General features: G+C 35.6%; 1 protein-coding gene across 1 annotated transcript in view; it reads right to left on the bottom strand.

Annotated features, from left to right (window-relative positions):
- SCN7A (sodium voltage-gated channel alpha subunit 7) overlaps positions 1-14213 on the bottom strand; it is an 82115-nt gene that overhangs the window by 8983 nt on the left and 58919 nt on the right. The window contains 4 exon segments of the mRNA XM_006083180.3: positions 3448-3552; positions 4664-4837; positions 7748-7902; positions 10481-10586. Of these exon segments, the coding sequence (XP_006083242.3) occupies positions 3448-3552; positions 4664-4837; positions 7748-7902; positions 10481-10586 (540 nt within the window).

Below are 14213 nucleotides of genomic sequence, written 5' to 3'. Positions count from 1 at the left end.
ATAAGCAGTTAGTCTCACAAATTCACAAATCACTTCACAGAATCACTCTATGTCACTGGTGAGATACTCCAGAGTGGAAAGTTTGGGAAGTGAATTCACTACCTAAACTTAAATAACAAAAATAGCCTATAATCCTGCCTTCATTTCCTCAACTCCCTTCATTCTTTAATATTACAATCAGCATTGTATTTATTCTTAATCAGTCCACTAATGCTGGTATGGCAAATGTAAAACCAGTTGTTATATCCAATAGAAAATTTTCAATCTTTGCTATAGAGAGAAACATCAATGTGAAAGAGAAATATCAATGGGTTGCCACCCATACTCACTCTGACCAGGGATCAAACCTGCAACTCTTTGGTGCACAGGATGATGCTCAACCAACTGAACAACTCAGTCAGTACAATCTTTGCTATTTATCTTTCAGTTACCATTTATACTTTTGACTCCCTTCCCTCAAAATCACTTATTTGTCCTTTTTTCTGAGTCACCATTGATTTTCTTTTCTACCAGTCTACCCTTTCCTTCCCTCAGTCATTACTGGATACATATACATTTGTCTGTACTTTCTTGCTTATATTCCTTAGTTTTCTGGGCTTGAATTAATATCTTGACTTTTAATTATATTTTCAAAAAGACTTTATTTATAAAACTAAGTCACAAATCCTTTGTTGACACTTTAGGTATTTTGATAGGCCCACTGATGCCTCTGATGAAAAAATGCTATGCCTGTTAATAATTGCACATATGTAGGAATAAAAGCCATGGATATAGTTGACCCAAATATTTCAACAGCGGGGGCATCAAGATCCAAAATTCATTAAATACATAAAATATTAATTTTGTAATAATGAAGCTTCCTTATATACTCAGTTATATATCTTCAGAGATCATTCAACTACAGAATTTCCAGAGGTTTCAATGAAGCTTAAAATCTAGAACTGACCTTGATCTAAGAATGGCTACTACTAGTATATACCTGGCCTTGAATTGTCCATGGCTACAATCTCACTGCCATTCTAAGGAATCTTTGGCATCAAATATTAGAGTGCTTAATTTACAACAAGCAGAGGAAGCTTCCCTGGCAAATATCTTCCTTCTTTTCTCTAAATTAGATGCAGGCAATTTGCTAATAGAGGCACTCTTCATCCCATGAATCTAAATTTATTAGAGAAAAAAACAACCCTGGTATTATCCCATAACATTTCTTACAGTAACAAAGTTTATTTTAGTTGCATTAATTAACATCTCTCTGTGTGTTTCCCAGCTTCATGGAGGTATAATAGACAAATGAAAGTTGTATATGTTTAAGGTATACAAAGTCATGATTTGGTATATGTATACATTATAAAATGATTCCACAATCAAGCTAATTAACCACATCTAGTTCTTTTTTGATTGTGGTGGTGGTGGTGAAAACACTTTAGATCTACTCTTGGAAACTTTCAAGTATACAGAATAATATTATCAACTGTATATAGTCTCCATGCTGTATATGAAATCCCCAGACCTTATTCATCTTATAAATGAAAGTTTGTGCCCTTGACCAATATCTCCCTTCTGTAATCCCCACCCCACAGTACTCGGAGTTAACAGGTCATGTGTAGTTTACAGCCCTGGCATATTCTATAAACATTTTCTATGGCTGTTTATGCTGGAAATTTAGTTATCTTGTTATTTTGACCTCAAGCTCATAGACCTCTTTAACCACATTTTACTTTTCAGCTTTTTTTCCTCCTTATTTTGGTTTAAAAGCAAACCATTGGGGATAATACCACCTTGTGGGCCTCTATAATGCTGTTAATAAAATGTTTCATAAGTTAACCAGGGACATGAATCATTGTATTAGTTATTATTTAATTATTAATGATGATCCCATAATTCTCCTTTGCATATTCCTAGAAACTGAAAAAAATTACTGCACCAACACAAAGCCTAACCTCAGAAAAATTAACTAGGTGACTTACATGAAAGAAATATCAAATTCTACAAAACTCAAGGTGATTTTCTTCAGGTTTAACAGGAGACAATTATAGTTCCTCTTCAAAGGCAACTTGAGCCTAAGTCTAAAATTCAATTCTCAAGTCCCTAAGTCATGACCTGCATTTTACTAACAACCGTGTATCTGTATGTTTTTAAAGATCATACCAAACATTTATGATCAGTTTGCATAGAGACATTTTTTTCTAGGCTCAATTCATAGTTAACAATGAAAACATTTCTAAGAGATATATCTGCATAGCAGAAAATCATATTTAAACTTGCAGAAATACATTCAGTGAAAACAGAGGAAACTCTGATCTTTAGTAACATGGGAAATGGCAATGGTTCTGGTGAAATAAGTGGCAAATTCTGTAAAGAGCATGTTATGAAATTTCAGTCTCCAAACACAGAGGGTCCCAGAATAACCAAGTAACTGCAGGGCTGAAGGGAGGTGAGCCATTCCTGCCTGGAATAAGGTTTCTATGTTGTACATCAGCTCCTCATGCCCCTCAAAGATGGGAGTTAGTCTTCTAGTCATCTTCCTGGTAAAACCAAAAGAACTTCCAAGATTCATTCTTGCCTTGTCAACATGTAAGTTCTCAAATTCAAAATTTTTCAGCTCTTCAACTACAGCTCAGACCCAGTACATGTTGTGTGACTTCTGGCTCTCATCTCCTAAGAAGAGGGAAATGCTCCTCCCAGGAACCCAGGGAATCTACAGCTACCTATGGTCAACTTCTCTGTGCTGTCCAGCTCCTGGCCCTTCTCGGGGTCCCGGCTCCGCAGGGCTGTGAGGGGGCTCTGCTCCAGGCACCAGTGTGACACCAGGCCCATACTCCCTGCAGCAGCATCTGGGGCACGGTCCCCGCCTCTGGAGTGCCAGGGCAAGGAGGACAAGGAAGAGGATGCCAGGAGTAAGAGGGAGCTGAGTCCCAGGAGCGTCTGTTAGGAGGCATCACCCCGCCTGCTCCTGCAGCAGCAGGGGACCCCTTTCCCGCGGGGAGCAAATGGGACCCTGCGACGCAGGGTGGACCCCTGCTCTCCTCTGCCGGCCTCCGGACTCCAGAGACTCCGTCTGGGAGCAGCACAGGTTGGGCATTTGATCCAGGAAGTGTTGGTTCACAATCTTTGGCGTTCCCCGGGTTGAATTCAAAACTGTCCCCCTCACACAGGTTTGTTTGACAAGCAAGGGAACCTCGGAACAAGGCTAGCAGATTTCTGCCGAAAATATTTTATCTCAACTATTTGCTTATTTTTATTAGTTTTCATCTTAGGAACAATAAAGACCTAAAATCCTAGTAAGCAAAGCTAATACACTCTTCTTCTGTACTTTAAGTAGAATATAGGGTTTTTGTATTAATATTGTTAAAGATATAAATGAGAAGATTACAAAACTTTACCTATTTGGAAAGTTAGTAATTTTAAATTAAAAGTTATAGATTAGTTTAGGAACGTTTCTCTTACCTTCATTCTTTCAAATTGAGATAGAACTCTAAGTGCCCGAAGGAATTTAATGGACGTAAGCAGTTTTAGTTCCTGAGATTTGCCTATTAAGTTCAGACAAAATACCTAGATATATGAAAAATAAATAATTAATGGGTTTAGTTTTAACTTTAACAAAAACAATCTATAAAATAAACTTATCATTTATTAGAAAAAGATACATAGTCAAAGCCTACCAAGAAATATGCAAAAGCTTTACCATATATTTCAATACATCTTAACAATGACTTATAGAAAGGTGTAAGAATATCATTTTGTGTTAAAATCACTTAAAGGATTTAAAGATATCTTCTGGTAATAGTACATGTTACTAAAATAAATAATATATATTGTTTATTATTTATTATAATTTATCCTTTATTATAATTAAGGATTAATACTTATATCCATTTTTTAGTTTGTAATTAGATTAAAAATCAGTTTCATGATTTTCAATATAATTATAGTATACAATGTATTTGTTGAAACAAAATTTTGAATATATTTACATGTTCCTCTGTATATAAATATAGTTAAGACAATTTACAGAATTAGATTTTAGAGGAAAGGCATCAAAAAAGATATAAGCACAAAGAATAGAAATATGGTAAGGTTATTTTTCAAAGTAAACATATTTGCATAAAATGATTAGAGGTTAATAAATGTTAATGGAGATTGAGCAAGGTGGAAGAATTGTGATTAACTTTTATTGTGCCTTCATATTTTCTGTAATTACAAGGCAACATAAATGAAAAATGTGGAAGCCAGAATATCAGTTTGGAAGCTATTGCAGTGACCCAAACGACAATTTCTGGCTGCTGGCATCAGTGTGGTACTGGTGAAGGAATGCATATGTAGTCTCATTCTGAAAATATAATTTAAAAGTTGAGCAAATAGAATTTAATTATTGTAGGATGCTGATAATTTCAAAATACTATGCAATAAGCCTATTTTGTTAACAGTGAGTACATAGGTGACTGTTAGAATAATCAAGAAATGAAGTGCTGAATTTTAAGTTTTAGAATGAGAAGGAAAGGATAAATATTAAACACTACAAATGAAGAAATATGGGATGTTGGTGACTAAAAATGTATATAGAGAGGTAAAGGAAGATACAAGTAAATGGAACAGTAAAAGAGTAAGAGTAACGAAGCAACAGCAAATCAAATAGCTTTAAAATTTTGTTTTACATACGTACAATAACAACCATGAAGTCCAGCCTGTGCCAGCCATTAGTGAAATAGGCTTTAAAACCATATGCCATCCACTTCAGAAGCATTTCCAGAATAAAGATGTAAGTGAAGATCATGTCAGCATATTCTAATAAGATTTTAATAGTTTTTCTTTGATTGATATATATATCTTCAAAAGCCTATGGGGAAAAAATTTACAGATTAGTATACATTTTTCACATGAGGGGAATGGAATGCCATCTCCAAGAAGCAGATGGTGAGCAAACTCAAAAATTGTAGTCTCATTGTAGTCTCAAGGGCTGGTTCACTTTTCTTGCATTTATTCACATAACCCATAAGTATCATTTTCTGATCCAATGCCTGTAACAGACATCATTAATTGATCCTAGAACCACTTCTTATAGAGTTTGAACCTGGCCTCATAATTGTTCTAAATAGTGACCATATCAGTTAATCAAGGCAGTATTTTCAGTCACATCCAATGTGGCTCTTATCTCTAATTCCATGTGGCCAACACACAGATATATGCATTGCTAATAACAAAGCAGATATTGGGTTTTAAATGTTTTTAGAAATCCATAGTGTTATTGTAAGAAAAAGTCACAAAGCTTGTTTCACTGCAGGAATAATCAGGTATACCAGTTAACACACACAAATATGAAGTAAAACTATAATAGTTTCTCTAAAGCTTCTCAGTTTTAAAAGGTCAACCTTGGTTTTTCTATGGAGGATGCAAAGTTTAATAATGACATTTAAAGCAATTTCATAGTGCTTTTATTTTAGCACTGACAAAAGGCAACAAAGTACTAATAATCTCAGGTAGACTTGTATCAAAGTAAATTCAAGGTTAAAAAGTAAACAAGGATTAAAATAATCTTATTCAAAGAATGGTGTGATTCTCATAAACCTACTGTTAAAAGTAAATATAAAATGACAATAGAATTACTGACTTAATTGAACTAATTACAGAGTAAAAGTGTCTATAAAAGCAAATTATTATAAGTATCATCTAAAATTATTTTAAAGGACTTTATTACTAGAGGCCTGGTACACAAATTCGTGCACGGGTGGGGTCTGGCCAGCCCGCCCCAATCGGGGCTGATCGGGGCAAGCCAGCTGGGGAGAGGGGGCACAGGAGGTTGGCTGGCTGGCCACAACCCCAATCGGGCAGGTTGGCCAGCCATAGTGTGCATCATAGCAACCGGTTGTTCTGGTCAACCAGTCGCTTGGCTTTTATATATATAGATGTGTATTTATTTTTTGAGTAGGCGTATAATGCAAAACAATATGATAAAATGTACAGAAGTCTCCACTTTAATTTAAAAATTTAAAAAACAGGCAAAGCTAATCAATGGCAGTTGAATTGCACATACTGGCTACTCATATGGAGTGGGGAAGTGACTGTGGAGGATCAGAATGTGGTTCTGAATTCCTGGTAATGTTCTGTTTCTCAAGCCAAGTGACAATAACACAGGTGCATTTACTTTGAAAATCCTTTATACTGTACAATTATAATTTGTATGGTTTTCAGAATGTGTAATAAATGTCAATATAAAGTATACTTAAAAACATATGCACTACAAAGTATGGTTCCCAACCATGACTTTATCTTCTCTATCCTGTGCCTCTCACAGTTAACTGTTTCTTATGCATTCTTCTCTGATCTTCTTCAATCAAACAAAGCAAATAATATACATTCTATTTCTCTTGTTTTCCTACCTAAAATGTAGCATGTCATACACTTTATTCTAGATCTTTTTTTCACTTCTTACCATATTTTGCAATATCAGCATGCATATAGCTCCTGCACTTTTTAAATAGCTGCACAGTATCCCACTGGATGATAATCCCATAAACACCTATTATGGACTATTTTTGCTTTTCAATCCTTTGCTACTATTAAAAAATTATCCTGTGAATAGCTAGAGGTACAGGACACACAGAGTCCAGATATGCTTGTCTGAAAGATTTTAGGAAAGTAGAAGCATGAACCAAGACAGACCATTCATGTGGTAAAGCCACTGGAAATGCGTTGGGTGAGGTGAAGTCTCAGGGAATCACCAGGGTGGGGCCAGGTTGATGGAGACTCAGATATGGTCCCTGCCTGCTGGCTGTCAGGGAGAGGCTCTGAAAAGGAACAATGGCCTCTTCCAGTACTTCTGGCTGGGAAAAAGCTGTCCCTCCAGCTCTTGCCCTGATGCTGGACAATTCAGTTCCTCTCTGTATGTCCCTGATGACTTTGAAGGTGCTCCCACAGTGCAGGAGCTCAGAATGAATGAGTATAAGTCCATGCATGGACCCTTTAAGACAGTGGTCGCCAACCTTTGGACCTCACAGACCACCAGCGGTCCGTGGACCACCAGTTGGTGACTGCTGCTTTAAGAGAAACCCCAGGGACTTCAGCAGTCTTCTTCCTCACCCAGCCAAAATCCCCACTGGTTTTTATAGCCAGAAGTTATGGGAACTTCTCTTCCTGGCAGTGGAACCCTGGGCTGGGGGGCCTGGTGTGGAGCTTGGAACCCTGGTTCCTCAGGGGATTCCCTCCACAAGCCACGATTTCCCTCCCAATTTTTATCCGCCACACTTGGGTGTGGAACCAGCCCATTCAGCATCTTTATCCCTTCTACCAATCTCAATATGTCTTCTTCTTTATAGCATTAGCTGTAGGACTTCTGTTTAGCTACATTTCAGGCAGTTCTGAATGATGGTTGTTCTGTAGTGTAGTTGTAATTTTGATGTGGTTGTGGGAGAATGCAAGTACCGAGTTTACCTGTGCCACCATCTTGACAGGAAGCCTAAACTTTGTTTCTTATATGAAACTTCATTAAATAAGAAGAATTAAGTGTCTTTTAACACTCCTTTTCCCCACTGTCATTCATATATTTGGAATTGTATTATTTATTTAATATTAAATGATGCCTATACAGATTTTAAAGAAATTATAATGTATGTCTTTAAAATCACAGATTATGAACTATGGTGGTATAATAATAAGTATTAGGGGGGAAACTAATTTGTTATGGTGACTTTACAAATTAACAGACTTCTGATATACTTTTCCCGTAAAAGTCTCACATACCCTCACTTACCAGAGCACCTGTGCTGAGCAAAGTGACAAGGCCAATGAAACACTTAAAAAAACTGTTTTCTACAATCTTGCAGCAGGTTTTCCTTATGTTTCGCCAAATTTTTCCTCTCTTGGATTCTCTACTAATTTGACCTGGTGAAGATCTTCGTTCATAACCTGTCAAGAATAAAACTGTTAAAAAAAATCTTGACAACTCATGAAATAAATAAACATCTCAAAGTTTCTACCATGTGCTTTACAGAATCTAATATAGGTGGTCTCTGACTTACAAGCATTTGATTTTTACCCCTGCTGTACTGAACACTGCAATCACTGAGGAAAAAACATAAAAACTTAACTTGTGATTTGGTAATTAAAAGAAATTATGAAAGGCAGAGATGACTCAGCACATTCCCTAAACCTGCAGGACAAAGTCTGAGAGTAGAATTTATCCCCTACTAGTACTACTACTTCTACAAAAAAATTTTCTTTTAATCACACACATAATGAAGTATGGTACCTATTTGCTTTGTTTAACAATGGACAGGTTATTTTGATTTTCTGAATTGTATAAATCATCCCATTCGATTGAATGCCTTATTGATTGAATGACTATCCCATTGATTGTGATCTTACTGGTTATCGAAGCACATTCTTCTGTACCTGGGAAACAGGACAGCACAATTACCCTAAATTGTTTTAGTGGCCACAGGTGGTGCGTTCCACCTGACTTAGTGGTCCCGAGGCCAGAACAGCACAATTACTCTAAATTACCTCGATGGCTCTAGATAACGTGTTTCTATCAACTCAGTGATCCGGAGACCCAGAACTGTAATTTAGATAACATGTCTAAGTTTAACCCAGGTTACCCAAAGGCTCTAGATAATGTATTTCTGTCAATTCAGTGACCCCGAGACCTGAAACTGTAATTAACATGCTTAATTCTGCTTCTGTAATCTGCTTTTTTTGCGAGCCAGGTGCCTCATTCCAAACCCTGGGATGTAATCAATACCTTTGTGATTTTTGCCTATATAAGTCTGGTTTTGCCACCATCTTATTACTATGAGATTTGGGAATGACCCCTCATAGTCCCGGATTGCAATAAATGTGACTCTTTAATTCGACTTCTTGAGGCGTCCTTCTGTGATTCGCGGGGTACATTACAACAATACAACATCTTCTGAATATCACATTGATATAACACCTGAAAAGGCATTCTCTGGAGATTCCCATGGCATAACAAGTATTCCCATTTAAATTCGCAAATATTTATTAAATGTCAAGAGGTATTAATATCAGTTAAATTGATTTCAATTCTTAGACAGTATGCAAATGGGAATTTTGTTTGAGATTAGTTGAGGAGCTAACCTAGATGATGGAGTACTTTGTGAGTAGGGCACATGTGCATGGGTTTTGAACTCTATTTTCTGGTCAAGAGAGTTAGCATAAGAAAACCTAAGGAGAAGAGAGTGATTAACCTGTAAAAAAAAATGAGGAAATGGTGATGGGTGGAGTTTAAATCAACACTTACTCTTTTAGAATTTTACCTAATATCAATGTATATGTCTTTGGTCAAATTTAAAAAAAGGAAATAATTCTTCCCTTGTTTTGGATGAAACAAGTCCTACAACTCAGCTACTAAGAGCAGATGCTTATTTTGAGTATAGAAATTTGAGCATTTAGCAGTTTCCATTTTGATGATGTCCAGTCATTTCAAAGGACTAGAACCTGTAGCCATGTGTTAATCTTCCTAGGAGACTACTTTTAATTATAAGTCATTAAGAGATGTATGTTACATATCTTGTGAGTCAACCAACTGAAGCCTTATATTTTTCTTAATATTCATGTGGAATGTAAAAATATATCATTATTACATGATTTGTTTTTCTATGAAAGTTAAGGATGCTTTCATATGAATATTTAAATGTTGACTCCATTCCACAAAGCATAAAAATACATATACACATAACCCTAATTCAATTTTTTTAACAATCCTATAAAATAAGTTTTGTTATTACCTTCTTTTTACATATAAGGAAATGAGTCAGAGAGAGGGTAAAAGTAGAACCTTGGGATTTGAATTCAGGCTCTCTGATTCCAGAGCCCACACTCTTTTTTTAATAATTATTTTTAATTTTTATTGATTTCAAAGAGGAAGGGAGAGGGAGAGAGAGACAGAAACATCAATGATGAGAGAATTATTCACTGGCTGCCTCCTGCACCACTAGGGACTGTGCCCGAAACCCTGGCATGTGCCCTTGACTGGAATTGAAACTGGGACCTTTCAGTAGGCAGGCTGGCGCTCTATCCACTGAGCCAAACGAGCTAGGGCAACAGCCCACACTCTTAACTCCTGCATTAGATTCCCTAGAAAGTAGCCCCATTTCCTTTTTTCCAAATGTTGACTTTTTTCTTGATATTTATTTTAGTTTTCTATCAGGATTCAGATGGGCATGTGCACACATGTGTGTGCACACACACTGTGTGTATCCCTTAGCCAAATTAATAAGTTTTCTACAATTAAAAATATATCCAATAGTATTATTTAGGTTAAGAGAAACTTAGTCTAATCTATACTAATAGATTGTGAGAGGTTTAAACCAGCAGTCGGACATCCCCCGAGGGGTCCCAGATTGGAGAGGGTGCAGGCCAGGCTGAGGGACAACTCCCCCCATCCCCGCTCTGCTGCCCATGCATGAATTTCATGCACCAGGCTACTAGTTGCAGTATAATATCCAAAGGAAATTTTTCTTACTGTTTTTAGGATGCTTTGGCTTCTCATGTTCATTGATCATTTCTTCTTCTTCAGAGATAGCAATATCAACTGTACTGCATTCAGATGAGCTAGATGGCTTCACCTTCTGAAAAGGAAAGTCCCACCAAAAATGTTAATAAAGTTTCATTCACTCACTGTAGTTACAGTTTATCTCATTTTTAGAAATAAGAAAATTATGCACATGAATACCATTATCAGGTTTAAAAGATTTTAGGCCAACTTCATGATTAATATTAAAATGTGTATATATCTCTGTGATTGATGGTGTTAAAATTATTTTAAAAATTAATTTAAGATAAAATAATTTTTAAAATTTAATTGACTTTTATTTTTTATTTTATTTTTTCCATCACCACTTCAAAAAGAAAAAAAAGATAAAATGCATTTTAAATTAAAATTGACATTTAGTTAATAACACTGTTCTCCCAAATGATGTATAGGCTATCTCCAATTTCCAAAAGGATTTGCGTTCCAAAGTTTTCTTGAAGTTATTCACAAATTTTCCAGTATGCTATTTCAATTAGATGAATAACATCAGAATAAATCACCCCTTGATGCTAAAGATGGGCAGACAAGGGTGTACTTAGTATTTACTGTAAAATCCAGTCCAGACATTCTTAGGTATTTCATCATACAGTGAGACTGATGGAGGTTATCCTGAAGTGAAATGACGAAATGGCACAAGGAATAGGGTCAATAAGAGACCTGGGAAAGTGGTACCAGGACTATGTAAAGAGGCTAGTTGCAGAGATTGACATTTCCCCCAACTCTATTCTTGACTGAAGTTCAAGACTGGCTAGGATAAGGCAGTCATGACTTTGTACATGTGGTAACAATGCAAGTGCCATGCTTGTCCTCTACTGAAAATGATTTCCCCACAATGCTTTCTTGCACCTTACTGAAAAGTGGACATACAACATATCATCTTTTAAAATGACCAAGATCCCAAAGTTAATAGCATATCAAATCATTTTCTAATTTTAAAAATGAAAATACGTGTTTAAAACATTTGGAAGAAAATCAATCTTATTTCTTAAAAATTAAGGAAAGCTCTAGTAGATTATGTAAAAAAGGAAATTATAAATATTTTGTCCTCTTATGCACAAAAAATGTTAATCAGTATAATCAGGAAGCTTTGTTTGCTTAAACTTTAATGGCAATTGTCAGTAAGACAGCATGGTGCTCAATTTAAAAAATATGTTCAACTGAATATTCCTCTTAAATAAATCATTTTTATAATTTCATTTCTCTTAAATTTCCTTTATTTCTGATTAACTAAAGGCTATAGCCATGCACTGATTTAGATGAAGACAATAAACAAATTAATATTATATTTATGTTTTTTTAGAGTTCTTAAAACCATTGCACCTAAACACTTTGATGTAATTTTTTCCAAACTCCTTTTAGTATGTATTATTTTAAATTTACAAATAAATCAATTAAGATTCAAAATTATATATAATTTATTTTAGTAGAAGATTTAATGGCATGAAAAAATAGCCATGATATATTGCTACATAGTGAAAAGTTATAAAACCCAATTTAAAGTTTGATGTTATTGTTATAAAATTTAGTTACATATTTGTAATTTAAAAAGTTGAAAGTTTAAATTCCAAAGAAATGAGAGTATATATCTCTGGATTACCAAATCACATGTGATTTTTATATTTTATTCTTTGGCACTTGGTATATCAACATCCTAGGTACTCATGAGCTATGTAATCTGGAAAGTAATTAAATTAAATATGTAACTAAAAACATACAAATATGTGAACAAATCTATGAGTAGCTAACCAATCAATAGAACCAAATAAGTATGCAGCATAAATTACAAACTTCTGCAAACTCAACATATCCAATTATATTTCATTTCTTCCTTCCTTTACCTCTTTATATCACAGACTTTTTAATGAGATTTGGAAAGGAGTTTCCAAGAACATCTTTATATGATGTGCTGTGATAAATAGAAATTTTGCCCAGAGATGGATGATAGTCAAAGTCTTAAGTAAAGATATAGAATTGTGCTGGAGAGGAATTTTCTCTGTTTTTTTTTCATAATGGTATTATTTTTTTAAAAAAGAAGAAGAACCTGAGCCTGGCTGGTGTGGTTCAGTGGTTGAACATTGACCCATGAACCAGGAGGTCAAGGCCCATGCAGGTTTTGCGGGCTTGATCCCCACTAGGGGGCATGCAGGAGGCAGCTGATCAATGATTCTCTCTCATCATTGATGTTTCTATCTCTCTCTCTCACTCTCCCTTCCTCTCTCTGAAATAAATAAAAGCATACTTAAAAAAATATTTTTTAAAAAAAGGAATCTGAGAGCCCGGCCGGCTTGGCTCAGTGCTTGAGCATTGACCTATGAACCAGGAGGTCACGATTCAATACCCAGTCAGGGCACATGCCTGGGTTGTGGGCTTGATCCCCAGGGTGGGGAATGCAGGAAGCAGCCGATCAATGATTTTATCTCATCATTGATGTTTTCATCTCTCTCTCTCCCTCTCCCTTCCTCGATGAAATCAATAAAAATAAAAATAAAAAAGGAATCTGAGATTGAGTATGCTAAAGAGTGAAAGTTTCTTTAAAACGAAGATGCCTTTACTAAAAGCTAGAAACCATCTGAATAATTGAAATTGAACCCCTTCTATAAGGCCAGTTTCAGAAGTTATTGCCCATGGTGGCTGCCAAGCCAGAAGAGGTTTGGAAGATAAGATGGTGCTTTGGGGCCCTGTAAAGAGACATTCGTTGCCTCTCTCTCCCTGGTGTCTATGAGAAATCTGAGAGGAGTCCCTCGTGAGTTTCAATGCAAAAAGCCCACAGTGCCATTGTGATCTAGGTAGATTGTAGCTTTCTACTAAACTATATCTCCTACTAAGACATTATGCTGCTTTCAAATGAATACAGTAAAACTGTATCCAGTACGATGTATGTACACATGTGAAAAGCAAGTGAACAGCAATATCTACCCTTCTTTTAAAGTTTCCCCCTTTTTTTTTTGGTCCAGGAGTTTATAAAGCTACAACTGTTCCCAAATCAAACCGTTGGTTTCTCTCTATTCATTAGTCCAATTTAATTACATATGTTATAAAATATGTTGCAGAAATGAACTGACAAGAATCTTACAATTTTAGCAAGCAATAATGTATCTTAGCGTGTTGTAGTCCAATCTCACAATTTAAAGATGCCTAGAAGAGTTTAATGATTTCTCCAGTAGTACAAATTGATTTTGAAAATTTAGTTTTCTTCAGTATGCTCAACATCACCCCACACTGCCTGTTTACTAATATATATATTATTTTATCATGATATTATCCAATTTTTGTGAAGTGCTTACTATATTATGGGCATTGTTATATGCACTACTGTTCTTAATCTTTCTATCTTTTATTATTTTTTTCTTTTTTAATATATTTTATTGATTTCAGTGAGGAAGAGAGAGGGAGAGAGATAGAAACATCAATGATGAGAGAGAATCATTGATTGGCTGCCTCCTGCATGCCCCATACTAGGGATCAAGTCTGCAACACCTTCATGGACCAGGACCTGAGAATAGAACAGTGACCTTTTGGTTCAGAGGTCAACGCTCAACCACTGAGCCAGTCTGGCTGGGAAATCTTTCTTTCTATTAGAAATAGATACAATTTTATCCTCATCGATAAACTGAAGTTTATAAAGTTTAAGCAGCTTGATCAAGATCATAAGATCAGGAGTAAA

This window comes from Myotis lucifugus, unplaced genomic scaffold (assembly GCF_000147115.1).
Source record: "Myotis lucifugus unplaced genomic scaffold, Myoluc2.0 scaffold_5, whole genome shotgun sequence".
NCBI classification, from domain to species: domain Eukaryota; kingdom Metazoa; phylum Chordata; class Mammalia; order Chiroptera; family Vespertilionidae; genus Myotis; species Myotis lucifugus.
This window is presented reverse-complemented; position numbering and strand designations above follow the sequence as displayed.